This window comes from Aspergillus ruber (assembly GCF_000600275.1).
Source record: "Aspergillus ruber CBS 135680 unplaced genomic scaffold scaffold00030, whole genome shotgun sequence".
In the NCBI taxonomy this organism is placed as follows: domain Eukaryota; kingdom Fungi; phylum Ascomycota; class Eurotiomycetes; order Eurotiales; family Aspergillaceae; genus Aspergillus; species Aspergillus ruber.
The window spans coordinates 1-24959 of NW_024467326.1; the positions used below are offsets into that span (position 1 = coordinate 1).

Consider the following 24959-nt stretch of genomic DNA (forward strand, 5'->3'; position numbering starts at 1 on the left):
TAAAGTCTTTGCCCAAGGCTGCTGCGCTCCTAAGGCCTTTTTCTTCCCAACTGGAGACTTTCTGACTGATCATAGACACAAGGTCCAGGACCTCATCTCCTGTAGTTTTTATCTCCGCTGTGCGGGATGCTACCGCTGCTGCAATGTGGCTTCGGAGCTCGAGGCCCAATTGGCTCTGGGGGGTTTCGTGGGAGGGGGATGCTGGGGGCGTGTCCTGAACAGACTGGCCAGGTAGTTGCCAGTTCCCGAGGGTAGGAGCAGGTTGTGTGGTTCTCTTTGGTGTTTCTGGTCTCGGTCGTTTGGGCGGTCGCTTCGGGGTGGTGGGCTCCCGAGGGGAAGCAGTCGGGGATTCGCAGGCGCCCGGGGCTTCCCCCATACTGAAGTCGGGCATAGGATTGGCGATCGCAATGCTTCTGTAATCGGTGGCTAGCGTGGAATTCGTGAGCAGATACTCACGATTTTTGGCACTGAGTTCTGGAGAACACCTGAATGTCACCACCAAGAGCTGACACGGTTCGTTGGGTCACATGAAGGCCTAGGCCGTTTCCGCTGGAGAGGACATCTTCTTGTGAGAAGGCTTCGAAAAGATCATGCTGCAAGTATTCAGGATCGATGCCGGACCCTGTGTCTTTCACGGTGAATGTGATCTTGCTCTCAGTTGCCGATTCTAATGAATCTTGTTGGGCAGTAACAGGAGATGCAACGACAGTTATGAGAATGAATCCACTCCGAGTGAACTTCAAAGCATTTCCGAAAAGATCCATCAAGATAAGCCGCCAACGGCCAGGTTGGGTCAAGAAGTGCCAATTTATTCCGTGCTGAATATCCAGAATCACCTTCCGGTTCGCACAAGATACTGAGTTTTCGTGTCCCCGCGGTGCAATGCCTCCAGGCGTCGCTGCTTTTTGGAGAACAGATCCAAATTCGAGAAAAGTGAAACCTGAAAAGACGCTTTCTATGACCTCCTCGAAAACCTCATCAAGCATGACTGAAGATCTCGAGTCACTCAACGTGTCTTGTTTCAATAGATGGTTGGTTGACTTTGAGTGCTTGTTGATACTGGCGTACTCGAGCAGATGGTCAATGGTATCTAATAGTGTGTTGGTGCAAGACTCGATTGTATGAACCATTGCCAGCTGAGAGGGAGTAGCAGCTGTGTCTCGTAAAATTTCTGCAGTGCCGAATATCCCGTGCAGCGGTGATCTCAACTCATGACTTAGACTTGACAGCAAATCTGACGCTGCACGCCCGGCAAACTCAGCATTCAACCGGTGGACATCGGCCATCAGACTGTTCCCAAGTGCAAACAAAAAGCTCTGTTCGTTATCAGACGTAAAGATACGGTGCGGGGTTCTGGTCCACGATATACAGCCCGAATACCACCTCTTCTTCTGGGGATCCCACAATGGCGCAAAGATAATGCTGCGTGAATAAGGGGCCAACAGGAGTAGAGAGGCAGCGTCTTCTCGTAAGACCAGTCCGCGCGTTTTCTTATACTTGCGCACAGGCTTCTGGCTCCTGTACTGGACACCAGAGGTTTTCTGAGAGAAATTCTTAAACTTGCTGTCAGTAGAATCGTCTTCTGATACCGAGCCCTCTGCTGAATAGTTGAAGATCTTGCCTTGCGGATAATGGCGCAGGAGACGCTTTAAGAGTGACTCGGGGATTTTGTTGATCCCACTGCCTTCAAGCTCGTGATTGATGCTGGATGAGTTTGTGGTGGAAAATCCGAGCATATGACACGGATCTGACTTCACTTTGGATTTGTGAGGTTCTTTGCATCTAGAGATTTCTGATACCCTTTCCTCGTCATGGCTCTGAGAGCTATGAGAGTCATCTGAATCAGAATGTTCATAGTCGACAAGACTGTCGCGGGAACTGATATTAGCATCAAAGTAGACAAGACCTTCTACTTCCAAGGACTCCCGGGCGATGTTGGCCGCGCGGGAAAATGCTTCGGATATGTGGCCTGACAAATCCTCACTTTTCGTCTTATTTCCAGGTTGACTTTTGGTGGGCCCAGTTCGGCCATCTTTTGTGCTGGTTGATCGTCCCTGTCGCGAGCGAGATTGACTGACACTTGAGCGCCGGCTGCGATCGCGCGGTGGTGCTAGTAGGTTGTTGGAGGGTGATATACCTCGTCGCATAACTTGCGCCGTGTCATTCGCCACCTGCTTGTCCTGCTGCGTTTGATTGATCTGTCCTTCAAATGCCTCTTCGTTGTCGTCTTCGGTCTTCTCCTGTTCCATGGTAGCTTCGACCCATGAGTTGCGAAGGCTGCTCTTTCCTTCTAGAAAGCTCCCGATTCCCACGATCATTCGTTCCGCCCGCAGATGTTGGAATTTGGCCCGCGAACTTATCAAATGATTCATGACTGTCTGGCTCATATTCTTCAGAAACTTCACCAATGATTCGCTCACTGGAGGGCGAGGCTTGTCGTCTATTATCGTATAAGACCCGATGGTGAGACCTTTCGGGGACACAATCGGAGTGCAGACTACAGAGCGCGCATGGGGGACACCAAGAACACCTTGAAGATTTTTGAAGCGATTATCCTCCGTAAGGTCCGTTGACACAAACACACTGTCCTCTATTCGTTGAACAGCAACAGGTATTTCCAAAGCATACTGGCAGAAACTGCGCTCATAAGGAACGATGCAGGCGCCATGCCATAGCCTGTCGCGCGCGTCGCTTTCGCTCCATAACCCGCATGTTGGTGTGGCTTCAGCAATGATATATTGGTGTTTCTGGCCGAAAAGCGAAATCATAGCCCATCGGGCCTCAGTTTTCAATGCGCCCAGCTGGGTGAAGGCTGTAAGGGCCGAGTCGGGAGAAGGCCATGCGACATGTTCATCGTACCGGGTTTTATTCGAGAAATGCTGGCTGAACGGCTCCTGCGAGCAATATGACGGCAGATATCTAAGAAAAGGGGATGCATGATTAGATCACTCGTTCTTGTCTGTCGCCGCAGCTAGAATTACACCAGGAAGCTTCTTTACTGACTTCAGGGCCTCTCGTTCTCTCGATGTCGCAAAGCTAGTCGGCCCGCTCGGGGTGGGTTGAGGTGTTGGGCGACGCATAAATGCGCCTGCTCACTCAAAATAACGTGAAAACACTAGCAAATAGGATATTGTTCTTGTAGTCAGTTGATCGCGGGGCCAGCACTGTCAATGTACTCCGGAGTAAAAACGGCGTGGAGTACTTGTTAACCGCAGGCTCGGGCCATGATTGCATGGAAGAAACTACCGAGATGTAAGAATCCCAAGTCAGAGGCCCCCACCGAAGCCAATCAGCTATCCCAGAGGCTACAGCCGTCCGATTTTGTGATTAGAATGACCCAATTGCGCTCCACATAGCCCATGGAAATCCGGTAAGCTGGGCCGGTATCAAGGAAATGAGGGGCGAGAAAGCTCCATCGCTAGATAGATATGCGTACTCCGGAATACGGAGTGCGTACATGATCGCATCTCCCCGAACATCCTTTGGCTACTTTGTTTTTCTCATCGGTCACTTTTTATTCTTTTCGGCCTATCGAGAACATGGGTGAATTCGTGCGCACAGAAGTCCTTGGGACTACTTATGAGATCACCGAGAGGTAAAGACGGCCTTGACCTTCTTTCTGCAGTAAGCTCACATTTTATTTAGATATAGCGACCTCCAGCCGCGAGGCTTCGGGGCTTCTGGTGTAATCTGGTACGTCATCATCAATTGTATGAGCTTCCACCGTGAGATAATTAACAAGGGCACTAGTTGCGCACACGATTCGCTATCCAACCTCCCAGTAGTGCTCAAGAAGATTGCGAATCCGTTTGATAATGTCGCTGTTATTAAGCGTACACTCAGGGAGGTGCATTTGTTGAATAAACTGCGACATGATAATGTACAGGCACCCAATAGAGCCAGCATGAATCGAGGCTGATATCGACCAGCTTATCAATATGAATGATATCTTCATCTCCCCATCGGAGGACTTGTATGGCGGTATCTTGAATCTTTGAGAACCATCGCGCAAAATGCTAATATATGTAGATATCTGGTCACAGACTTTATGATGACAGATTTGTATCAGGTTATTCGAACGACGACGTTGGATGGCCAATTTGTCCAGTTCTTTACCTATCAGATCCTGGTATGCTTATTGCATGGTGAAGAAAGAACCTTTTAGCTGACTGCGTCAGCGAGGATTGAGATACATCCACTCAGCCGGCGTTATTCATCGTGACCTGAAGCCCCAAAATCTTCTCGTCAACAACAACTGTGATCTTAAAATCTGTGACTTTGGACTCGCGCGGGAGCAAGATCACCAAATGACCGGTTATGTCGTGACAAGATATTACCGGGCCCCAGAAGTCATGCTAACATGGCAGCAATATAACTACGCAGTTGACATATGGAGCGTAGGATGCATTCTTGCCGAAATGCTCCGGGGGAAGCCTCTCTTCCCAGGCAAAAACCATATCGACCAGTTCACGATTATCACGCAAGTTTTGGGAAACCCGCCCCAGGAGGTTGTTGAAAGGGTATACAGCAGAAACGTAGGGGTCTAGTAATTAGCAGAACTTTCAGGCGCTGATATTTATACAGACACTGAAATTCCTGGAGTCACTACCACCGCGCGAGCCACATCCGCTTTCATCGTTTTTCACGGGTGCTGAAGAGGAAGGTTTGTAGTCCTTCCCGCCCCTGAACGAGAGGTCAAACTGACAAACGAAAGTGGTCGATCTCATTGAGAAGATGCTTCAACTTGACCCATACAAGAGGATTACTGCTACAGATGCCCTGTCCCATCCATATCTTGTGAACTTTCACGATCCAGAAGATGAGCCTGAGGCTAGTGAAGAAATTAACATGTCATATGATGAAGTGGAACTTTCGCCGGAGGAGTGGAAGAAGATAATGTGAGTGTTTCCCTGCCTACATGGTAGCATGGGCTGACATGATGCGTGCTTAAAGGTACCGTGAAGTTTTGGACTTCCATGAAGGTTCTGCACCAAGTAAGCCGGGTGCTTAGAGTGAGAAAGGTGTTTTCCAATTCCAAACAAGATAACATGATGGAAACCTCAATCCAGAAATTAATCCATGCAAAGCCTGGCCAATCGAGAGATGCATTAGGTGTGGTCTCCGCTATATAAATACACTGATCCTGATATACGAAACTTGGTCTGTCATAGCTTTAATAACCAGTAATGATAATATGAAGCGATAAGACCGGGAATACGGCAGACTCGGGACTATAAGTATGTATCTATATCTTGTGATGAACATGAATAAATAAGAGAAGCAAGCTAGAAAAGGAACAAGTAAATATTTATATACTGAAAGCTTTCAATATACTTAGCAATTTTGTATACCCCACCTAGTTGTACACCTTTGCATGCAAACCAGGGATAACCTCAAGGTCCTTCGGGGCATAAGTATACTTTCCATCGCCAGAAATTATAGCCTCCTGTCTGCGCCGCTGTTGCTGCGTCTGTCGGACCTTGACCCATTGCTCTGTTGTCAGATGCTGTCCAAGCTCCGTAAAGGCGTTCTGAGTCAGTCCCAGTTCGTTGAGCAATGGACTGTTCTGGATGGGATCGAGGATCACGTGGTTGTTGGGTCTATAGATCAACATCAACATCAATCCTTAAGACTCTCGTCGGAAAGTCAGCCTACCGTGCAAAATAAAGCACACCCAATCGATCGACATGAGCCTGATCTGGTGGGGGCGCATGCACACGATGAATACTCGACTTGATAAGACCACCCGTTAACGCCGTCAAGGCATCACACGTGTTGATCGTGATGGTCCCATCCTGAGGACGCACCCACTTCCACTGGCCTTCTGAGTTCAGAATTTGCAATGCCGCGACGGGCTGACGAAAAAGAAGAGTGACTGTTCCTAGGTCTGTATGGCCGGGACTGTACAAGTCGCCGACTTTTTTGTTCTCTTCTAGGCCGCGGGCTGCGTAGTGCATGTAGCGGAGATGGTCTTCGCCTTTGGCGTCGTACTTGTGGTCGCGGACGAGTTGGTCTTCGTCTGGGAGTTGGAGGAGGATGGCGAAGAGACGGAGGAGCTTCTCCACTACTTCTGTGTGGCATTTCTGCATCGCTTAATATGGTTTCATTTAATCTACGCATGGACTTGTGGATGGCATACCCGACTAAAAGCCTCAATTTCATCAAGGTGATCGGCTAGAATCGCAGGCTGTTGTCGCTGGTGGTGTCCGTCGAACTTGGGGATGTTGTATACCTGCACATTATCCTTGATACCGTTTCCAAGGCTGATAAATCAGTCTCAAGTCTCCCTATTGCCGTACAGTAAAGGGACCTTACATGCGGTGACCAGCTGGTCTGTATCCATTGTACTCACCACGCTCCAAATCATTGCTGTTGTGATACTTGAGTTTCTCCTCGAGTGGCAGAGCGTAGAATGCGCGTCCTAGGGCAAATTGGCGATCGACCTCTTCTTGGGAGATGTTGAAGTTTTTGACGTAGAAGAAACCTGCAATATTAGTGCTGATTTTGTATCCAAGAGGCTTACTTATACTTACCGACATGTCGAACGGCATGGTCCAATTGCTTCACAAGCTCCTCCTTCCCTCTTGGTTGTTCGTACAGACTAAGATCGAGAGTAATCAACTCAGCCCAGTCGACTGTTTATTTTAGAAGATGACCATAAATGTACACGGGAAATACTTACGCTCTTCTTTTGTGACGGGGACATGTTCATATCGATCGATTTCGATTTTTCCAGGCATGATGAGTGTGCGCTTGTTTACTTATCCAACAAAATGAAACAGTATAGCCCTATACATACCTGCGTTTAAATATTCAACTGTATATTGCTTACCCCTCACCAATGTTGTTGGGATTATCAATCAAAGCACGCAATCCATCCATGAAGCCTCGATGCTGTTGTTATACCGGGATGTCAGCACGCCATGTGTCAGTGCAATAAACTTCACGGAATACCCCCGAAGATAAGATCTTTTGTAACTCTAAGTGGTCTTAAGTTATCTATTTATTGTATTTTATCTCCGAGTTGCCATTGATGGCGACAAGAGGTGGGGGAATTACACCAATTGGCAATGGTCAAATTTCCGTAGATATAAGTTGGACATAAAGATAGCCATTGTCAATGATCTGTTATAGGTGATTGTGCCATTATGTCGGACGGTAATTCGAAATCGGAGAAATTGACCTTTGTCCGACTGGTTAAGGAGATATTCAATTGGTATCCATCTTCGTATCCGTCAGAAGAAAGAAAGTGAGTGAACTGCATCATGCATGTAATACTTCATGGCTGACATTTGCAGATTGTTATTTAAATTGGATGTTTCTATTCTGATATTTGCCTGTCTTTGCTGTAAGTTCTTCATGATCTTTACCGTTCGCATGTTTAGCTAACAGAAACAGTTTTCGTCAAGTACCTGGGTAGGTCTCTCACAGCAACCAACCCGCATAAGACTGACCGATAACAGACCAGACAAACATCACCAATGCCTACGTCAGCGGCCTCAAAGAGGATCTTGATCTCAATGGGAATCAGCTCAACTATTTTAATGTCTGCTATTACACCGCATATGTAGTATTCCAGGTTCCTGGTCTGCTCTTGATGTCGCGTCCAAAACTGTAACGATCTCTTTACTATCTATATCGACAGTCACTGACCATCTAGAGCTCGTTGGCTTCTTCCTGGCCTCGAAGTACTTTGGGGAATTTGCACATTTGCACAAAGTCGCGTGGCCAACGTCAGTCACCTCTATGCACTTCGGTTCTTAGTCGGCATGTTGGAAGCCCCTGTTTTTGCGGGGACTCATTTCATCTTAGGTGTGTACTCCATATAACACCACGTGTAAAAACTAACGATACAAAGGAGCATGGTACTCCGGCCCAGAACTTTACAAGCGAGCCGGAATGTGGTTCGTATGTAACCCGCTTGGCTCGATGGTCAGCGGATATCTACAATCTGCAGCATACACCAATCTCTCTGGAGTATCGGGCATGCCAGGATGGCGATGGTTATTTATTATCGACGGAATATTCACCATTCCCGTCGCACTAATCGGTTTCATTGTATTCCCCGGCATCCCAGACTCACCGAGACCGTTTTATCTGACGGAAAATGATATTGTATTGGCCAAGGACAGGGCGAAGAGAGCTAACATACGACGACCCGGAAAATTGGGACTGGATGTCTTCAAGCGGTCGTTGAAACGGTGGCACATTTGGGTCTTTATTCTCTGTTATGCGTGAGTATATTCTCTTGGCATGAGAGATGTTACGAAGATGCTAACTGAATTAGCTGCATGATCATATCCGCCTATCCAACTACCTATATGAGTCTCTGGCTCAAGGCAGCGGGATACTCAGTCACCCAAGTAAACAATCTTCCGACTGTCATCTATGCTATCCAAATCGTTGCTTCATGGCTGGGATCGACCCTTGCTTCCATATATCCCGCGTGGATCATCTATACGATCATCTCTGTCTGCTGCTTGTTTTCAACATTATGCATGATCATTTGGAACATTCCCACTGCTCTCAAGTCAGTACTTCATTGACCTCGATGTTCAAACTCTAACAAAAGTAGATTCTTCGCCTGGTACCTCTTTGGTGTCTCGGGATGCGCCAGTCCCATCTTATACTCAACCGTGAATACCATAGTTAAAGACGACTCGGAGGAGCGGGCACTCATCCTGGTATGCTCACCCCAAACAATACCAACTATCAAATACTAATGCTGGATAACTTGCAGGGTTCCATGATGACATTCGGCTATTCATTCAACATCTGGGTCCCCCTTCTTCTCTTCCCAACAGCCGGCCCGGACGGCGCCCCGAGATGGAGAAAAGGATGGCCGGTGACGTTTGTCTTCTACTTTCTTCTATGGGCTGGGTTTGTGGCTTCTATCCTTATTTATAGATATGAGAAGAAGAGGGATGCTACAGTATCATCGCGAGAGAGTAACTCTGATGGAGAAGGAGAAGCTGTTGTTGTGCAAGTTGGCGAAAGTGCGAAAAATGGGAGTTGAATTTGAATTTCCTCCTTGGCGGGCTCTTTTTATTAACTGCTGCTCTAAAAGCAAGCAAATAATTCTGCACATGATTATATACACTGAATCCAATCCCGTCAATTATCCTATTTTTCTAGGTGTTCGATGAATTGGGTGATTGGCGACCAGACCAATGCGGATTTGGCGAATCCAACCAATCCTGAAACTAACCATATGGTTTGATTTAGTATCATATGTTTCCCCCTCAAGTCAAGAGGTTTAATGTAGATTGTGTGGTTCAACCCACCCGGCAGGCACCCAGCAAACTATTGGCCAAACCTAAGCCGCAGGCCACAAGCCACACGCTGACTAGTTAGTAGAATGAAATGAAAATAGACCCTGCAATTGACTACTGCCAATTACAATTGATCAAACCGGGTCATTGGCGGATATCTGCAAAGAGAACGTCGGATCATCACAGCACAAGGCATTTTCAAGTGCCGAGGAAGTAGTTGTAGGTTCAAAAGCCTGTCTCACCGTGGGTGTAGTTAGTAATTCCTGGCTTAGAGCAGATTCCATCCAGGAAGGCAATGATAAGGGCGAGGAACTTCCAGCTATACCCCCCCAGTGGTGAGAAGAAGACTGCGGCTGCACGACACACTCATCTGCAGCAGAGATGCTTGTGTTTTCTTCACTAAAAAAGCACCACGAGAGAGAGACAAATTGCTCAAAAAGATTATGCATTGTGGCAATTGGCTGACTTATCGCCCCGCTCTCGGCCAGACAGTTCGCGAGAGCCTTTAGGATCTGAAAGTCCCCTGCATGGCATGTTGCGACGGCATTGCAGAAAACTGTAAAGTAAGCAGTTAAAGGGTAATAGAGAAGGGTCCTGGAATGTATTGTCAGTATAATGCGCCCTCCCGCTTTCGAATCTAGTTTTTGGAAGAGACTGACCAATGCAAATAGGCGGCGGTTTTCTGCGTATCGGTTGATGCGCATATGGCTATCAAGGCTAGCAGCTCGCTTCGCGCTGAGCCAAGATAATTATCTGCAGCCTTTTGGTCTGGTGTGGCTAGATGCAGGTGTAAGATGCAGGTCATAATCGAGTGATAGGCGAAGTCGAGAGTGGCAATTTCGTGGTGGAAATCTAACCCTGCCCAGTTCGTGGATGGAAGCTTGATCTAAACGGCAAAAGCTGCGTCAAACAAAGCCCGTCTTTACAACATGCTGTATTAGAGCAGCTTTTTATGTTGCCTACCTGATCTATGTTTCTCTGGATGCTCTCCATCTCCCGCAAAACGTGCGTTCCGACGCCATGGAACGATTGAAAGGCATTCCTGTCCGCCTTGGCAGAGTCTTTGAGAAATGGTATCATTCTATCTTGGACTTTGGCCAGGTCCAAATAAATTAAAATTAGTTCTGAAGCCACTGTATTTGAGGTCGGAGGGCCCATATCGGTATTAGGCTCAATGGCCAGGATTCTGGGTTTTCCAAGTTTCCAGGCATAGTTTCTGTCCAACACGTAGCACCACATGAAGCAATAATACTCCTCCTCGGAGCAGCCTGCAGGATGGAGGCCAATGTCCATACATACTCTGCACGCCGTCTTTGTCAATTCCCAGCAAACGTCAGTGTCGCCAGCTCCTTGCTGTAAGAAAATCTGCCATTTTGTTAGTTTTAATTAAAAAAAAAAAAAAAAATTTCAAAGCTCAGGTAGCTTACCCCGCATAATAGGGCCTGCAAAAGGGAAAGTGAAGGCTTGGTCATAAGTGGAATCTTCTTCAGTGCTGTTATTGCTGTTTCTCGGTAGAGAAGTGCGCGATGCTGGAGCCCCCGAGTCAAATTATAGTCTCTTTCAGTCCCGGATACCGTGTTGAGAAACTTATAAGCCACGGAATTGACGCAAACGGTGTAGAGAATAGAATCACAAGACGTGGCAGTATTAAACAGAATGGACAGTCCCATATGCTTGAGAGTATGTTTGCCAATGTGCCTGAAAAAGTCCAAAACAAAGGAGCCGAACTTGTCACTGCAAAGGTCTATTTAAGGGGTACAAATGAGCATGTTTCTGGTAATAGGGAGGTAAGACCAGTAAGGATGTACTATACCGTTCAACATCCAGTATAGGAATTCAAGAGAGGGAATGTTGCGCTGTTCTTCACTATTTGCTGTTTCCCGAGCCATTTCTCTGCATTCTTTCATACCGCCTAAAAGCTGGCTTGCAACTGATAATGCAGACTGCAGTGCCTGGCGCCTGTTCCAAGCAAGGCCCTGCGAATGTCCCACTTGATGCCGGTTGGCCATCTGATCATCTGTCAGAGGAACAAACGACATCCAGCTTGGAGGCCCATAGTTCATGTCGAGATGTTCCAGGAGCATGGATGACCCATCTTCTAGGATATCCACTAAAAACCTGTCTTCCATCTGATGAGGAAGCACATTGGGAATAGAAGGGCCATTTGACTGCTCAACAAGGCTTTTTAATGACCCACTAGATGTGGCCAACGGCTGGAGGGCAAGAGCTTCGTCGGCTTGATGCTGGCGCGCCCTTCTCTGCATCTGAGCGAGGTTTCTTTTCGGGAGCCGCTTCATATTCCGTGCCCGAGTACAAGTGGTCTTTTGGTCCAGGCAGTTTCCACACGGTTCATTTCCGTCGCATCGAACCTGGCCAAGTTGTTAGCCAGGTAGGCGCGGAGTAGCGTATGTATTCTCCCGCGAAAGAACAGCGATTGATGTCTAGGAGAAAAAGTAGGCCGGAACGAGGAATCTGTACCTTTCGCGAATGGCACGAGTCGCACTGGAGTTGATATCAGAGAAGTTCAAATCTCGAAGTCATTACAAGGGACAGATCGCATACCACCCGAGACCGCAACATTTCAGCGGACAGTCGTTCACAGAGATCAATGTATTGGAATATGCCTTGATTGAACTACACGACGCTCTTTTCAGGAGGCAGGTATCTTATAGTTGCTGGGCCGAGGCTAAAGGGTAAAAAGGAAACAAAAATAGAAGGTAAACGCCAAGCCTCAGGTGGAAAAGTCTGCGCCATGTCAAATAAGGCCGGCCAATTGTGAAAATTTCCGGCCTTAAAAATTCTATTTTTACCTTCTTTCCCGGTTCCGGGGACCACGAATGCCAAGAAATACGAAACTATCTAAACATGTACTACCGATGAATCCACAGAGTGACAAAATGGTATTAGTACAAACTATTGTAGTAAATTGCGGGACTGCGGAGCTTCATGGCAGAAGATCAGCCCTAGGTTGTATGACAGCAGCGGTCAGCGTCGGGAGAAACAATTCAACAACCCTGTCTTTCCCAGAAAGCAAAGAGCACCTAAGAATCGGAAAACCGACAACCCCGACGTAGCCCACAGAATTATCTTGAAATACCAAGCCGTGCGATCGGTCGATGAGGTCTGGCAACGTTATCAGCAAAAGGACGAGAGGATACCATGCCGAGCGAGGAGTCAGGACGAACATACCGTTAAGCATAGATTCCTCACGCCAGCGTTGTTTATGAGCAACGCTAACAATGAGTTGCTCAAAGCCCACAAGAGCACCAGATTAGTTCGGAATGCCCTATATGAATCATCCAGTTGCACATCATTTTGCTCTGTCGGTTCCTGCCACGGGGCAAGAGCGCGTCGGACGGTGCGCTCGAATTCTGTGTCAATGTCCGACTGTGCCTTGTCTAGCTCCTCGACAAATCGTTTCCCCTTGGTGTCTGACTTTTGTGTATTGGCTGATGGGAGAGAAGCCGCCTCATTGGAACCTTTCGTTCCCCATGAAACATCGTGCCAGTTGCAAAAGGCGTAGACGTTAAGGATGTTGATCGTCGATGGCATTCCGATGAAGTATGCCCAGGAAGATGTTAATAAGTGCCAAGGATCACAGTAGAGAAAGCTCGCTATGAAATAAGTCCCGTATGTCGATACCAGGGCTACTAACACCAGGCCTGTGGTCGAAGTGAAAAATGAACCTAGGAACCCTCCCACCCCATTATCAAAATCGAGGTCTATGTTGCCACCACTAAATGCCTGTGCCACGAGGTAGAATGAGAGAAGTAAGATGTATAATTGAACGATGGAAAAATAGAGAAAGGATAGAAAATAGGCAAGATGGGATCTAGGCATGGTACTATCAGTCGATACCCTAGCGTAAAGAGGCAATCGCGCACCTACCCTTTAGGTCGATTTCCAAGGGCCAAAAAGAATTGCTGCATGAGAAACACCAAATAAATAGTCTTGAGGACATTGTTCAAAATTGGCGATGATTCATTTCCAAAAGGCCATGCTTGGTTCTTATTTGTCGCACTTGGTGTTCCGACAATGTCCATAATCACGGAAGTGGTCAACCAGTAGGATGCTAACACATATAAGTTACTGTCTTCCAGGCAATTGAAGGGAACCATACCAAGAGAGAACCATGTCATAGTGAGCTGGCAGACATTATAGAGTAACTGAATGTGGAGGAAGAACAATCGGACGAAATTATGACCGCTTTTGTACACACGGTTGAAGTGCATGACGGAATACAAGCTCGCGGCAAATGATCCATTTAGCCATCTTCGTCTTTGGCCTAGAAACTCTGGCAGTCCTGTTGATGTAATCATTAACATCTTAAAGAGGCTTGTACGGAGAGTCATAACTTACCTTCAGGGACATCAGTCTCTCCTTTAGAAGCTTTCACATAACTCAATGTCCATTTAAACCCCGCTTTCGCAAGGAGCTCAAAGCATAAAATACGGTCCTCGGCTAAGAACATGTTCTTTTTGAAAATATTCATCCCTTCAATGCCCTTTTTGCCCAACCTTTTCGACAGTGTGTGATCACCATGGAAATACTGTTCTAGAGGTCGACCCATGATGGCACGGTAACGGTAAGCAGAAAATGCACCAGGTAAGACACTAACGTATCCAAACATGCTCTCAAAAGGCTTATCCAGGATATTTGAGATCTTGTATTCAAAGTTCTGTGCAGCAACCAATGGATTTGCAAGCATCTTCCAGTGACGGCCAAGTAGGGCATGGATCTCGCCACATGCGCCACCAAGGTTTCTGTCATTATGGAACGCTTCCCATAAAGCAAGCAAGGATTTGTGGCCTGGTTTTGTACCTGCATCGATCAATATACACACTTCTGGATTCAAGATCCGCCCAAAGGCATTAAACAACCAGCGGTGTGAATTGATCTTCTTGGTATTGTTTTGTTTCAGGCAAAAAATCATCTGGACTGGTGGGAGGTTCCTCGGATCATCATGCTGAGGACGGACTAATTGTTGTGTAGGAGTGACCGATAATTGCGTGGTATATTCAAACTAAGACACCAATAATCAGTCACAATGAACCACATAGATATCAGGAGATAATACGAACGATGTGTGCCGTGGTCTCTTTGCAATCAACATCATGCTTCATTATACCATCTTGGTAGATCCCAACAGTTGCTAGAACATCGAGTGTATCTTTATCACAAGGACCAATTCCATCAAAAACCAAACAAACCACAATTTTCTGCCAAGCAGGACCCCCTTTGTTCCAGAACTCGGTTTTCTTAAGATTGACAATATCTCGTATGTTTTGCATAACTCCATGTAGAGTTCGAGCGGTGAGAACCTTGTCTTCGTTGTAATAGGTGATGGCGATGAGTAATTCGGTGTGTCGATTATACATAGCAGACCGTAGGTTGTAGCCGTTGCGTAAGTTAAAGTCATCTGGGTCGCAGGTAGCAGCCGTATCTAATGTGTAGCGTCAGTCAGTATCATTGCCATTATCTTTTCCTTCTTATCTATCTCTTACATCTTAGGTGTGTGAACTCTTCAGGGCTTGATCCATTGGGATCATGGTATTTCGTTTCGACTGCGTTGCGAATAGCACTTGGAACGGGATAATCGACACTTAATACAGAGCCTTGGATCAAATTGATTCTGCGAGTTGGGTGCCGGCGCAGACCTCCAGATGTGGGCGCAGTCTGGCGTTGTTGCCAGGAGCTGATGCTCGGAGGCTCGAAACTGGCCTCCATACGAGAGTATTCTGAAGAACTTTGTCGTGGAGCCTCATCAGAGTGCCATGGCGGGCTGGAAAAAGTGGGAGGGTTGTCAGGGTGCGGAGGTAGTAACGATTCCGCAAAATCACCATGCTCGTCGATACTGTGACGCTCGGGCTAGAAATAGGTCAGTTTGGTTGCTTCGAAAACATACTTCTTTCGAAAGAAAACTCACAGTGACAGGTGTAAGCTCCCGAAGTGAATAGTGATTACCTGCCATCAAGGAAGGAGGCGGGAAAGATTCATCGTGAGCATATTCCATGGCGTCCTCGTTCTGCTAATACTTCATAGACAGATCATAGGAACACAAGAGTAGTTAACGACGAACCGGAAAGTCGAAAGTCACTAGCTGTGAGCTGGAATCTTTACGTCTATTTGATGGTGTCTCGGACATTTCCCCTAACCCATCTTAGGACCATACTACAGAGTGTGTATCCCGTTCTATAGTCTTTCCGAAACAAGATTAGATAGTCTTCTGGTGGTGGAGAGCATATACTAGGTGCTGTTTTAATTCGATGTTAGGGTACCCACTCTTATGCCGAGCCAATCACGGAATGTCTGATGGATGTCAATTATAGTCGGTAATCCATGATCTTGCAACCATTCAAAGGTCTATTTTTACATTGGGTAAGTTTCAAATACCGTGTAGCATTTATGGGCGAGCCGTTGAGATCAAAGGGAAACCGTTTTATAGAGAACAAACCAAGTTTGAATATGCTACTATTTCTGGGTTAATGTTTTGTCATCTGTTACTCGAGCATGGTGCTAGCGAAATATTTTTCCTTATATTTGGCTCCGTGCTTAAGTGACAGCTTGCTAGATTGATCTCTTGTCATTATTATCTTCCCTTCATGCCGTCCCAGGTGGAGCGTTTCCTTAAATCACCATCTGATATGGATATCCGAATACATCTCGATAGGGAGCAACCTACCTATACGAATGAAGATGTTGTATCCGGCCATGTCATGCTCAGAAATGGCGCACAGTTGGATATAACAGCTATAACAATAAAACTTTCTGGGTCCGCAACATCAAGATTGAACTCAAACAAACTAACTCAATCACATCAGGTATGCTCTCTTGTTCTCTCTTTCCATCGCCAGAACGCTAATTTAATGTAATGCAGCTTTTTGAAAGGACTGAGCAAGCGTTTCCCCCCAGCCAGTATGCGACTTGGTTCACTTCTCGCAAGGTGACTATCCCTCCGGGGGAACATGCTTTTCCATTTTCGATCAGGGTGAGTAATTGACTTTTGCCTTGTATCCCATTGAGATAATCTCACTAGTTTTGGGCATAATGTAGTTCCCCCAGGTTTCGGAATGCTACAAGGCTACCACAGACGTCTGCGGCAAACGACCAGCAAGTAGGCGGACACACCATCTACTGCGAAAACTCCCGCCTTCGTCCGGAGATAAAACCACGCCCGAGGAGATAAAGTATTTTCTCGAAGCAACTGTTCGACCGGATGGTATCCTATGCAGGACTCAAAAAGCCGTTGAGTTATCCCGCACCTGAGGGTTGAGCGTGATCAGCCTTAACATGATGAATTAGACTCGCGACGTATATTTCCGCCATGTATCTACCATCAGCCACATTTTACCTAGTTTGACAGGCAAAGAGACTGTCACTTGCAGCTCCGGTTCCAATTCCTCGCTTTCCCCACTGACTTGTGAAATAGAGGCCAAGTTGTTGAACGGGCCGTTCCTTCTGCTGGGGCAACCAATCTCACTAAATGTGGATGTTATTAAATTGAATTTGGACGAATGCAAAAGTGGTGTGTTTCTGCACAATTTTCAGACCATGCTTATCGAAACTACAGAGGTACGAGCACGAGATTCCATGGAAGTTCATACCCGTTCCTGCGTCATACAAACGACCACTCGCGTGCAATATGAGCCACGATGCATGGTCGGATCGACATTGAGCTTCGACGACAGCCTATGGAGTCGGCATTGTGTACCGCTACATCTGACCCCGACATTTGAAACGTGTAATATCAGCCGGAGCTACAAGCTTGAGATAAGGCTTGGAATTGAATTCGGCAGGAACAATGTAGGTTATTATCCTTGGAGCGTTGAGTTGTATGATCACAGAAGCTGAAGTTTGCCTTAGTTGAGGATATTTGACTTTCAGTTCACGACTTATATTTTGTCGCCCGCCTTATTCTCTGTTGAAAATCCGACACCCTTGTCAGACGACAAGGAGTCGAAGCTGGAAGATCTATGATGAAGATAATGATATTTGCTTGAATACTAGTTAATGCGACTTCATTATTGTACCTCGACGGTGAGGAGCGAGGTAATCCACATAAATACATTTCTCTGTTGGCCTGAAGACCGGGCCAATTTCAAATAATTATTATATATGAAGGTCCATTTACTTTGTTGTTGAAAGCAACATCAGGTTGGTGATTTATAAGAAGGATTGCTGAGCTCCGGATTGACATAGGGAGTAAATTGTCATGGACAGTTCGAGACTATAGTATAAAAATAGGAATTTAAAGACAGGTATCCAATTTGATACTGAGTATTGCACAAATAGCCTTGACTATCTTACACACGCTAGCGAACAGTTGTCTTCTCTATCCTTAATGGCAAATCTGAAAGGACTAAACTGGCTGGGAGGATAGTCAAACATGTTAATATTAAAGTGTACTAATATACAAGAAAAAAAAAAAAAAAAAAAAAAGGAAAAGGCATCATAACAAATGGTCTGCTTCTGCTTCCAACAAAGTCCACCAACTCCCCATCTCCACTCTCATCCATCCCTTACACTCAAACAAAAACACCCGTCAAGACAAGCCCCAGTAGTCCTAGCGCAATCTTAGTCGGAATCTGGCCTTGTGACGAGATGGCCATATTTGTCTCGCTTGTCGAGGACAAGGTAGAAGATGTGCCGCTCTTTTTCCCAGTTGAGGTAGATGTACCCGTAGCTGTCGGAGTAGGATAAGACGTCGCCGTAGCGGTCCCGTTGGTATCACCATGACACCAGACATCTTCCCAAGCGACACCAGCTTTGTAAAGACAATCGGTGAGGTCTTGGACAGACTGGTCGACGGCAAGGCCCCACAGGGCACAGTCGTGGTAATATGGTCGGGAACCAGCTGGCTTCGCGCAGTTGTCAAAGAGGGACTGGTAATTTTTGATATTTGGGACGCCACAGGCGGCATCTTTGACTGGGAGTTCGTACTGCCCTGAACCATCGCAGGTCGTTGAGGTTGCTGTTGCTGGGGAGGCGGTTGTGACGAATGTCATTGTGGGGGAAGGTTGCTGTTGTGAGAGTGTAAATTGATTCGATGGCAGGAGTATTATTATGGATTGTTCCTGTAAAAGATTATTTATACAATTTGTTACTGCGGTAGGGCATGGTTCATGGTTGTGCAAACAAGGCAAACTTAGCCATGCCGGCTAAATTTAGTCGGCATACTGCCACTAGTCTCGGAATTCCTATGCCGACACGGAGTAATAGTATCACAACCCTATCTGATTTTGACTACTCTAGGAGTTATGAAGTCAATCGCCTATGCTGCTATTTGCACTCGGGATAGAAGAGAGCATAGTTGCCTGATCAAGCCTTAGAAACCGTTGAATCATAGAGAATCATGAATATAAATTCAATCTAACATCCTTGATGAGGAAACTATATCTAATCACGATTTAAAAATCATTTTGAAAACAATTCTCTCAATACACTCGCAAGCCCTCTTTCAAGATGCGATTCTCCTTGATTTCCACTGTCTTCCTGATTGGAACCGCTTTTGCTCAAGCCAAGGTGAGATTAAGATAACAATAAATATACACTGGCTTTACTAATGAGTGACCAGCTCCCTAGCAAAGCGCCATGCAAGCAAGATGGAAGTCTGGGAGTTTGTGAATCAGGATTGTGTGTGGTATGTTGTGTTAAAAGCAAAGAATTTAGTCAAGCTACAGACTAATGCGTGATGCATCTAGCAAACACCTGGTGACGCTCAAGGATCGTGCGAGTGAGCGCATTCCCAGAAATCGGGCAAAGAGAATGACATGGCATATGACCGGACTGCAATAAAAAACATTGTCTAACCATTCAGCTGGCCAAGAACTCGCCATTTTTTTCTACTGATTTATATCTGGAAACGAGTTACTTTTTGTTGTATTTAACTTCCTAGCCATTCATGTATTATAAAATGGCTAAGTCATTCTTTAGTTAGAGGCAATTCAAGTATAATTCGCGGGCCTTGATATCCGGACAGATGACTCACTACACTGACCAGCACTTTCTTTTCATGCCTGTCCTGGATCATAGGTGTACCTAGAAGCATGTCTGTAAGCTCCTTGGCCGTGGAGCCATTTGGGCAAGTATTGAATGAGCTTGTGGGGATGATCGGGACTTTATAGTAGTCGGCAACACGGGTCGGGGCAACTACGTTGACGTGAAATTCATGAGGACCAGAACTCAATTGAATGATTTTCACTGGTAGAGCTCTTGATGGAAAAGATTTATTGATTCTCCTTGTCCCATGGGTCAGAGATTTTTCTCATAAATAATTTTTCCCAGATACATTGAAGGATACTTCTACATGTTGGATGATAGTGGATTCAATTACTGTTTACTTTGACTCTCTAACTCTCGAAAATTCAGCCCAGGCCTTTTTATCCTGTACCAGGAATTTTGCTCTTTCCTGGAGCCTGTCGACAAACACATTTAACTCTGTATAATGGATCTTTTGTTGTTTCCAGAAGGAAATTGCCATATTTACCATAAACTCCAGTTCCCCTGTGGAAGCATCGGATTCGTCTGTCATATTAACATTATATTTGGCACGTAGACCTGAAATATCAAGGTCACTTGCCATTTTCCCTGTCTCGCTCTGCATGAAGTCTAGTTGGACGTTTTTGCCCAATTGGGATAGTTTTTGAATTCGGGCTATCCAACTGTAAGGATGTCGCCAATAACAATGAAGAACTGCCAGACTATGGGCAAGAAGTGTTGGTACATTGGATACCAAGTGGTGTGCATTAGGCCTTTTCACCCACATTCTGTTGGACTCAATGGAATGTCACTTGGACAGTAATTGACTGCCTTATCACAAAGCATTATGTGTAAGGACACAATGTAAGAGAAAACTTCTACCTGGTCTGAATTACAGTGGGTCGATTTGTCCAGAGAGCTCCCACAAAAAGACCAGGTCTGTTCCCCTTTGAACCAGACACTTTCAATATATTCATATAAGAAAAATGCATAATTCATTTCACTGTGACTCTTCAGAAGCCAGATATATAACACAGACTTTCCAGCAAAAGTCCTTGTAGCCCAACATACTTTCAATCCAATAGTTGTCAAATTGAAGGCCCCCCAGTGAATGCGTTGCTTAAGTGAAAAGAACAGGGAGGAAGAAGACAGACTTCACGTTGAATCTTATTTATGGGTGCTCCAATACTCCTTTTCATGATCTTTCTATTCTTTTAACCGAATAGCACTCGGGGTATTTCCATTCAGGTATTTCCTTAGGTATTTTGGTACCGATGATATCCCAGAAAAAAAAAAAAAAAAAAAAAAAAAAAAAAAACTACAGACTGTGTTAAGTTCGTACTTGAAGAAAGCTTGGCGTAGTTGGAAGTACTGCAGATGCATACGATTGAAATGCTATCCAACTTCAAGGTAACAAAAGACCGAAGTACAAGTCTTGTATCCATTTGCATTTATGCAAAAAGTCCGGGGAAAAAGACTTGTTCCACTTGCTCCCCTTGCTATTTGAAGACATACTATGAATCCTCCGCATTCAGCACCATTGTGGATCTGTAAGGCGTCATCCCATGCCATGATTTCTTAATTTACTTGCGAATACACAAATTCCAACGAAGTAAATAAAAAGAAAGTCATCGTCTCGTTTTCCAAGTTGAGACGGCTCATTTATGCTTCTGTAATAAATATTTCCTTCATGCATGTTGTGATCTGAGATGCTGCTCACGCAAGTCACTAAGCAATGCTCAGATTTGAGAGATATATAAAAGGGTTGGACATGTAAAAGCGTAAAATATAAAACAAGAAGTGTCTGGTTCCTGCACTGCAAAAGTTATGGCAGCGCGTACTGATTCAATATGTAAGTGTTGGTAATCTTCCACATGTCTACTTACTGATCCGTGTAGCAGCCGAAATGGACGAGATTGAGCCGTCTAGTACAGATCTTAAGACCAAAGATTCGCTCCATGTAGACGAATCTCATGTGCTGCAGGAAAGGACCATTGGCGTATTCGGGGCTGTTTCGCTCGTTGTGAACAAGATCGTAGGCGCAGGGTATGCCCCCATGCATCTTTATGTCTTTATTGTCAATAAGCTAAGCTTGGTTGATCAGGATCTTCTCTACACCAGCAACGATATTCAAAAACAGTGGCAGTGTTGGAATGACCTTGATCATTTGGGCAATTGCAGGCCTGATCTCTACCTGTGGCGCACTGATTATGCTAGAGCTGGGTACAAGCATGCCTCGATCAGGTGGAATGAAGGTGTATCTTGAGCGAGCCTTTTCACCAAAATTACTTGTCACATGCATCTATCTGTTCTACTGTGTGTTTCTCCGTGAGTGCCTTCGCTACCCGATATCTCAAAATAGCCGCAGTAAAGCCTAACTAGATCAGAGGTATCCGCAAGCAACGCTATAACGACATCATCCTACCTGCTCCAAGCAGCTGCTGTTACCTCTACAACCTGGCGATTACGTGGGTTGGCCATCGCCGCATCCGCATTTGCTGTTGGGATCCATACAGTATGGCCACAGGGCGGACGAAGGCTACAGGATATACTGAGTGCCGTCAAACTTTTTATATTATTGTTTATTGTCTGTTCTGGGTTTGCGGCCCTGGCAGGTCATAGTCATGTGTCCAATCCGCACAACTTCAGCATCTCGACCTCCTTCCAAGGCACCTCTAATAGCGGATATAGTATCAGCACGGCCTTGTTGAATGCGATATTTGCCTTCCATGGCTACGACAACCTCAACACGGTTCTTTCTGAAGTGAAGAACCCGACCAGAACCCTTCGTATTGCTCTACCCACCGCGATGGGCCTGGTCACTCTGCTATATATCCTTGCCAACATTGCATACGTGAGCTTTTTTCTCCTTTCATTCATCCATGTCTAACATTACTCATGGTAACCTAGTTCGCTGCTGTCCCTAAAGACCAATTCCTCCATTCAGACGTCACGATCGCCGCGTCCATGTTCAACAACATCTTTGGGCAATCAGCTGCTACCAAGGCCCTCCCAGCTCTGGTGGCTATATCTGCCCTAGGCCATCTCCTTGGCATCGCCTTTACTGTTCGTATGTTATTACGGCTTTCCTCTCCGATCTCCAAGTCTTCCTTATACTAAGTGTCGCAGCTCGCGTAATCCAGGAACTCGGCAAAGATGGGATCGCCCCCCTTCCAAGCGTTGTCATGCAGAACCGGCCTTTCCGCACTCCCATAGTCGCGCTGTTTATCCACCTAACAGTAACGATTATTTTCATCTGCGCACCGCCGGCCGGAGAGGCTTTTAATTTTGTTGTAAAGCTATCATCATACCCATCAACTGTGTTGCTGACGGTCACCACAATCGGGCTCGTTAAGCTGCGTTTAGGAAAAGACAACCACTTTTATTCACCGTTCTCTGTGCCTTGGCCTGTTATTGGGTTTTATTTAGCGGGTAGTCTGGTAAGCTCTGTCCCATTTTTATTTCTTCTAGATTTGATGTTTATGCATCATTTTGTTGACATGGGATATATAGTTCCTAATCATCATGCCTTTTGTGCCTCCATCCGCAAATGAATCTGAAGGGCAGATTCCCTATTGGCTTTCGCCTGTTGTATCACTTTCCATTCTGGCGCTGGGTTTTGTGTATTATGGACTGAGATTCGTCCTGCTACCCTGGGTGTTGCGATATAAGCTTTATCCTATCGCAGTCGAACTTAGTGATGGGTCCCAAGTTACGCGTTATAGAAAGGGGGTTTGATATGTTCTACACTACATGTACCAGCTTAGGTGTATATCTTGTTGGTTACATCATTGTACTTTGATAAGCAACCTGGGATTAGTAGGTGTCTATGACGGTAAATAAACGGAATATGGATTGCAATTGATCATCAATAATTTATTAATATTCAAATAAATTCCAACAAGCACGGTAGAGACCAAGCATGCTGTTTGCAGCTACCGATACCTATGGACTCAGAGCCTGAAGTAATATGGCACTTATTTGCGAGAGTATCAAACGGCATTTCTAAACAGCATATGAGAATGTCTTAATCACAGCTTTATTTCTCAGTATCTTGATATTTATTATTGTGGTGGAAAGTGGAAAAGTAGGGATACCCTGGCCGACAATGCATCTCGCTCTACAACGAAGAACAACGAGCCAATCATTCGCTTAGTACTGTAAAAGCAAAACAGCATTGGAAGCAATGGGAATGCGAGAGCTGGACACATCTCAGCTCTCAAGAAGATATCAGATATCAGCTCTGAGTCTCCACAAAGTGTCTGCTAAGACATTCACTGCATTTTTTTTGTGTTACTAGGCTACTCTAAGTGCGGGTCGAAGCTCCAGATGCGAGTACGTATTTATCTTCATACAGCTACTTCACTGCTGGCGACGCACCGTCACACATTAACAAAATTCTTATGTGGGTTAATGGATCATGGAGAGTTGAAGAATAGGCGAATACCAAAGTATACGAAAATTTGCTCCAGAAGATACTAACCAGGCCAGAACAAGGGTTTCGTCGTTCCGAATTTTGTGCTTATATTAGACCATTTGGTCCGATCTAACTTTCTGCACATCAGACTATAATTCTACGTCGACACTTTCAGCAATCATGTATCCGCAAAAAAAGTAAATATTGAATCATTTATTCACTCACTGCTCTCTGTTTTACCTCTTCTTGTTTCCATGGCGCATTTTCCCGCATCGTCGTATCTGTCTTCCGGTGGAAGGAATCTAGTTACAACCCTAAATAGCAATCCCCCCCCGTACCCACCACTATGCTGCCCCCGACAACCTCCAGAATTGTAAGACCAGCCAGCTTTTGTGCAATATGATGTAACGTCTGCAGTTCACTAAACCGGCTTGCCTCAAAATCCACACTCGCTTTCCCCACGCTAAACACTTTTTCCACCTTACCCCCGGAGGCCGGAACGGGAGACACAGTCGGATACTCGACATCTAAACACCAGGACTCCCAGTGCGTGAAATATATTTGTAATTCAGGAGATTTTGTGCCTTGAAAGCCTTTTCATCGCCTGCTGCCGCTGCCGCTTTACTTCCTATTTCACCAGACGACTCTACCTCCATCAGGCCATCCAGTCGCATGTGGCCGAACACCGTGCCTTCCCAACTCATCCTGACCGCCCAATTCTTCGCATAATCTTCTCCTACTTCTTCCTCTTCCTCTTCTAAAGAGATATACACCTTGGCGTAGCCCAACTCTTCCCGGCCACTGGTGATAGGATCTGCGCGGTCCTCGAATAACACACTGAGGTATTTCTCACGCACAGACTCGTCCCGACCGTGACATGTGATGTTGTGAATGTACATTCTACAATGGTTGTAGTCACGTCCAGCTAGCCAGGGCAGATTCTCTAGTCGCGTGAAGGAAATGGATGCAGGCGATGTATTATTACCATCACCTAGCGTAGTAGTAGTAGTAGTAGTAGTAGTAGTAGTAGTAGTGGTGGTGGTGTCATAGTTTTCGGTTCTGAAGTATGGTCGGGGAAGAAAGTGGCCAGTTCTGTTGTTGGGGCTTTAAGACAACGCTGCTCGTGAAGGTTTGGACATCGTTCCAGCCTGGGACTGGGTCTCCGGCTGCGGTTTGACGGGGGCCGGGGAAGGGACCGTAGCCGAGAGGCATGCGGTAGATAGCATTGTTGAGGGGCATAATCAGACAGTATTAAGGACAGTATGGAACACTGGGGAGTGGTTGTTGTAAAG

The 24959-nt window shown here is 45.9% G+C and overlaps 12 protein-coding genes across 12 annotated transcripts; 5 read left to right on the top strand and 7 right to left on the bottom strand.

Moving 5' to 3' along the window:
* Positions 1-343: 343 nt before the first annotated feature.
* On the bottom strand, positions 344-3217 carry EURHEDRAFT_223164 (GAF domain-containing sensor histidine kinase). The gene is made up of 2 exons (XM_040778017.1): positions 3004-3217; positions 344-2919 (listed from the first exon to the last, which is right to left on the bottom strand). Exons 1-2 carry the CDS (start codon positions 3078-3080, stop codon positions 453-455), a joined length of 2544 nt encoding a protein of 847 aa, XP_040635554.1. The 5' UTR covers positions 3081-3217; the 3' UTR covers positions 344-452.
* Positions 3218-3367: 150 nt separating this feature from the next.
* EURHEDRAFT_485861 (mitogen activated protein kinase) lies at positions 3368-5295 on the top strand. The gene is made up of 9 exons (XM_040785558.1): positions 3368-3595; positions 3646-3693; positions 3751-3880; positions 3930-3973; positions 4030-4129; positions 4179-4535; positions 4585-4663; positions 4715-4898; positions 4954-5295. The coding sequence occupies exons 1-9, from the start codon at positions 3540-3542 to the stop codon at positions 5009-5011; spliced, it is 1056 nt and encodes a 351-aa protein (XP_040635555.1). The 5' UTR covers positions 3368-3539; the 3' UTR covers positions 5012-5295.
* A 61-nt stretch (positions 5296-5356) lies between these two features.
* EURHEDRAFT_463923 (putative naringenin,2-oxoglutarate 3-dioxygenase) lies at positions 5357-6740 on the bottom strand (the record flags this gene model as incomplete). Its single annotated transcript, XM_040784916.1, has 6 exons — positions 5357-5600; positions 5656-6083; positions 6140-6263; positions 6316-6484; positions 6534-6635; positions 6683-6740. The coding sequence occupies 6 exons, from the start codon at positions 6738-6740 to the stop codon at positions 5357-5359; spliced, it is 1125 nt and encodes a 374-aa protein (XP_040635556.1).
* Positions 6741-7148: 408 nt separating this feature from the next.
* On the top strand, positions 7149-9211 carry EURHEDRAFT_545527 (MFS general substrate transporter; the record flags this gene model as incomplete). Its single annotated transcript, XM_040787450.1, has 9 exons — positions 7149-7249; positions 7299-7348; positions 7399-7416; positions 7464-7614; positions 7661-7812; positions 7859-8234; positions 8288-8530; positions 8576-8684; positions 8741-9211. 9 exons carry the CDS (start codon positions 7149-7151, stop codon positions 9014-9016), a joined length of 1476 nt encoding a protein of 491 aa, XP_040635557.1. The 3' UTR covers positions 9017-9211.
* A 195-nt stretch (positions 9212-9406) lies between these two features.
* Positions 9407-11401, bottom strand: EURHEDRAFT_463784 (fungal specific transcription factor domain-containing protein; the record flags this gene model as incomplete). The annotated part of the gene is made up of 5 exons (XM_040784905.1): positions 9407-9866; positions 9932-10158; positions 10236-10637; positions 10700-11016; positions 11086-11401. 5 exons carry the CDS (start codon positions 11399-11401, stop codon positions 9407-9409), a joined length of 1722 nt encoding a protein of 573 aa, XP_040635558.1.
* An 856-nt stretch (positions 11402-12257) lies between these two features.
* Positions 12258-15285, bottom strand: EURHEDRAFT_463645 (uncharacterized protein; the record flags this gene model as incomplete). Its single annotated transcript, XM_040784896.1, has 8 exons — positions 12258-12395; positions 12462-13104; positions 13161-13344; positions 13393-13575; positions 13632-14295; positions 14354-14715; positions 14777-15116; positions 15178-15285. The coding sequence occupies 8 exons, from the start codon at positions 15283-15285 to the stop codon at positions 12258-12260; spliced, it is 2622 nt and encodes an 873-aa protein (XP_040635559.1).
* A 631-nt stretch (positions 15286-15916) lies between these two features.
* EURHEDRAFT_463772 (uncharacterized protein) lies at positions 15917-17123 on the top strand (the record flags this gene model as incomplete). Its single annotated transcript, XM_040784904.1, has 4 exons — positions 15917-16093; positions 16150-16260; positions 16326-16517; positions 16575-17123. The coding sequence occupies 4 exons, from the start codon at positions 15917-15919 to the stop codon at positions 17121-17123; spliced, it is 1029 nt and encodes a 342-aa protein (XP_040635560.1).
* Positions 17124-17797: 674 nt separating this feature from the next.
* On the bottom strand, positions 17798-18277 carry EURHEDRAFT_405548 (uncharacterized protein; the record flags this gene model as incomplete). Its single annotated transcript, XM_040780392.1, has 1 exon — positions 17798-18277. The coding sequence occupies one exon, from the start codon at positions 18275-18277 to the stop codon at positions 17798-17800; it is 480 nt and encodes a 159-aa protein (XP_040635561.1).
* A 457-nt stretch (positions 18278-18734) lies between these two features.
* Positions 18735-19105, top strand: EURHEDRAFT_389089 (uncharacterized protein; the record flags this gene model as incomplete). Its single annotated transcript, XM_040779763.1, has 3 exons — positions 18735-18794; positions 18847-18912; positions 18974-19105. The coding sequence occupies 3 exons, from the start codon at positions 18735-18737 to the stop codon at positions 19007-19009; spliced, it is 162 nt and encodes a 53-aa protein (XP_040635562.1). The 3' UTR covers positions 19010-19105.
* A 503-nt stretch (positions 19106-19608) lies between these two features.
* EURHEDRAFT_405549 (uncharacterized protein) lies at positions 19609-20037 on the bottom strand (the record flags this gene model as incomplete). Its single annotated transcript, XM_040780393.1, has 1 exon — positions 19609-20037. The coding sequence occupies one exon, from the start codon at positions 20035-20037 to the stop codon at positions 19609-19611; it is 429 nt and encodes a 142-aa protein (XP_040635563.1).
* A 1104-nt stretch (positions 20038-21141) lies between these two features.
* EURHEDRAFT_545539 (methionine permease) lies at positions 21142-23106 on the top strand. The gene is made up of 6 exons (XM_040787451.1): positions 21142-21296; positions 21355-21578; positions 21638-22104; positions 22161-22320; positions 22380-22690; positions 22764-23106. The coding sequence occupies exons 1-6, from the start codon at positions 21157-21159 to the stop codon at positions 22986-22988; spliced, it is 1527 nt and encodes a 508-aa protein (XP_040635564.1). The 5' UTR covers positions 21142-21156; the 3' UTR covers positions 22989-23106.
* A 1088-nt stretch (positions 23107-24194) lies between these two features.
* Positions 24195-24906, bottom strand: EURHEDRAFT_525829 (uncharacterized protein; the record flags this gene model as incomplete). The annotated part of the gene is made up of 2 exons (XM_040786961.1): positions 24195-24658; positions 24846-24906. The coding sequence occupies 2 exons, from the start codon at positions 24904-24906 to the stop codon at positions 24195-24197; spliced, it is 525 nt and encodes a 174-aa protein (XP_040635565.1).
* Between the last annotated feature and the right edge of the window lie 53 nt (positions 24907-24959).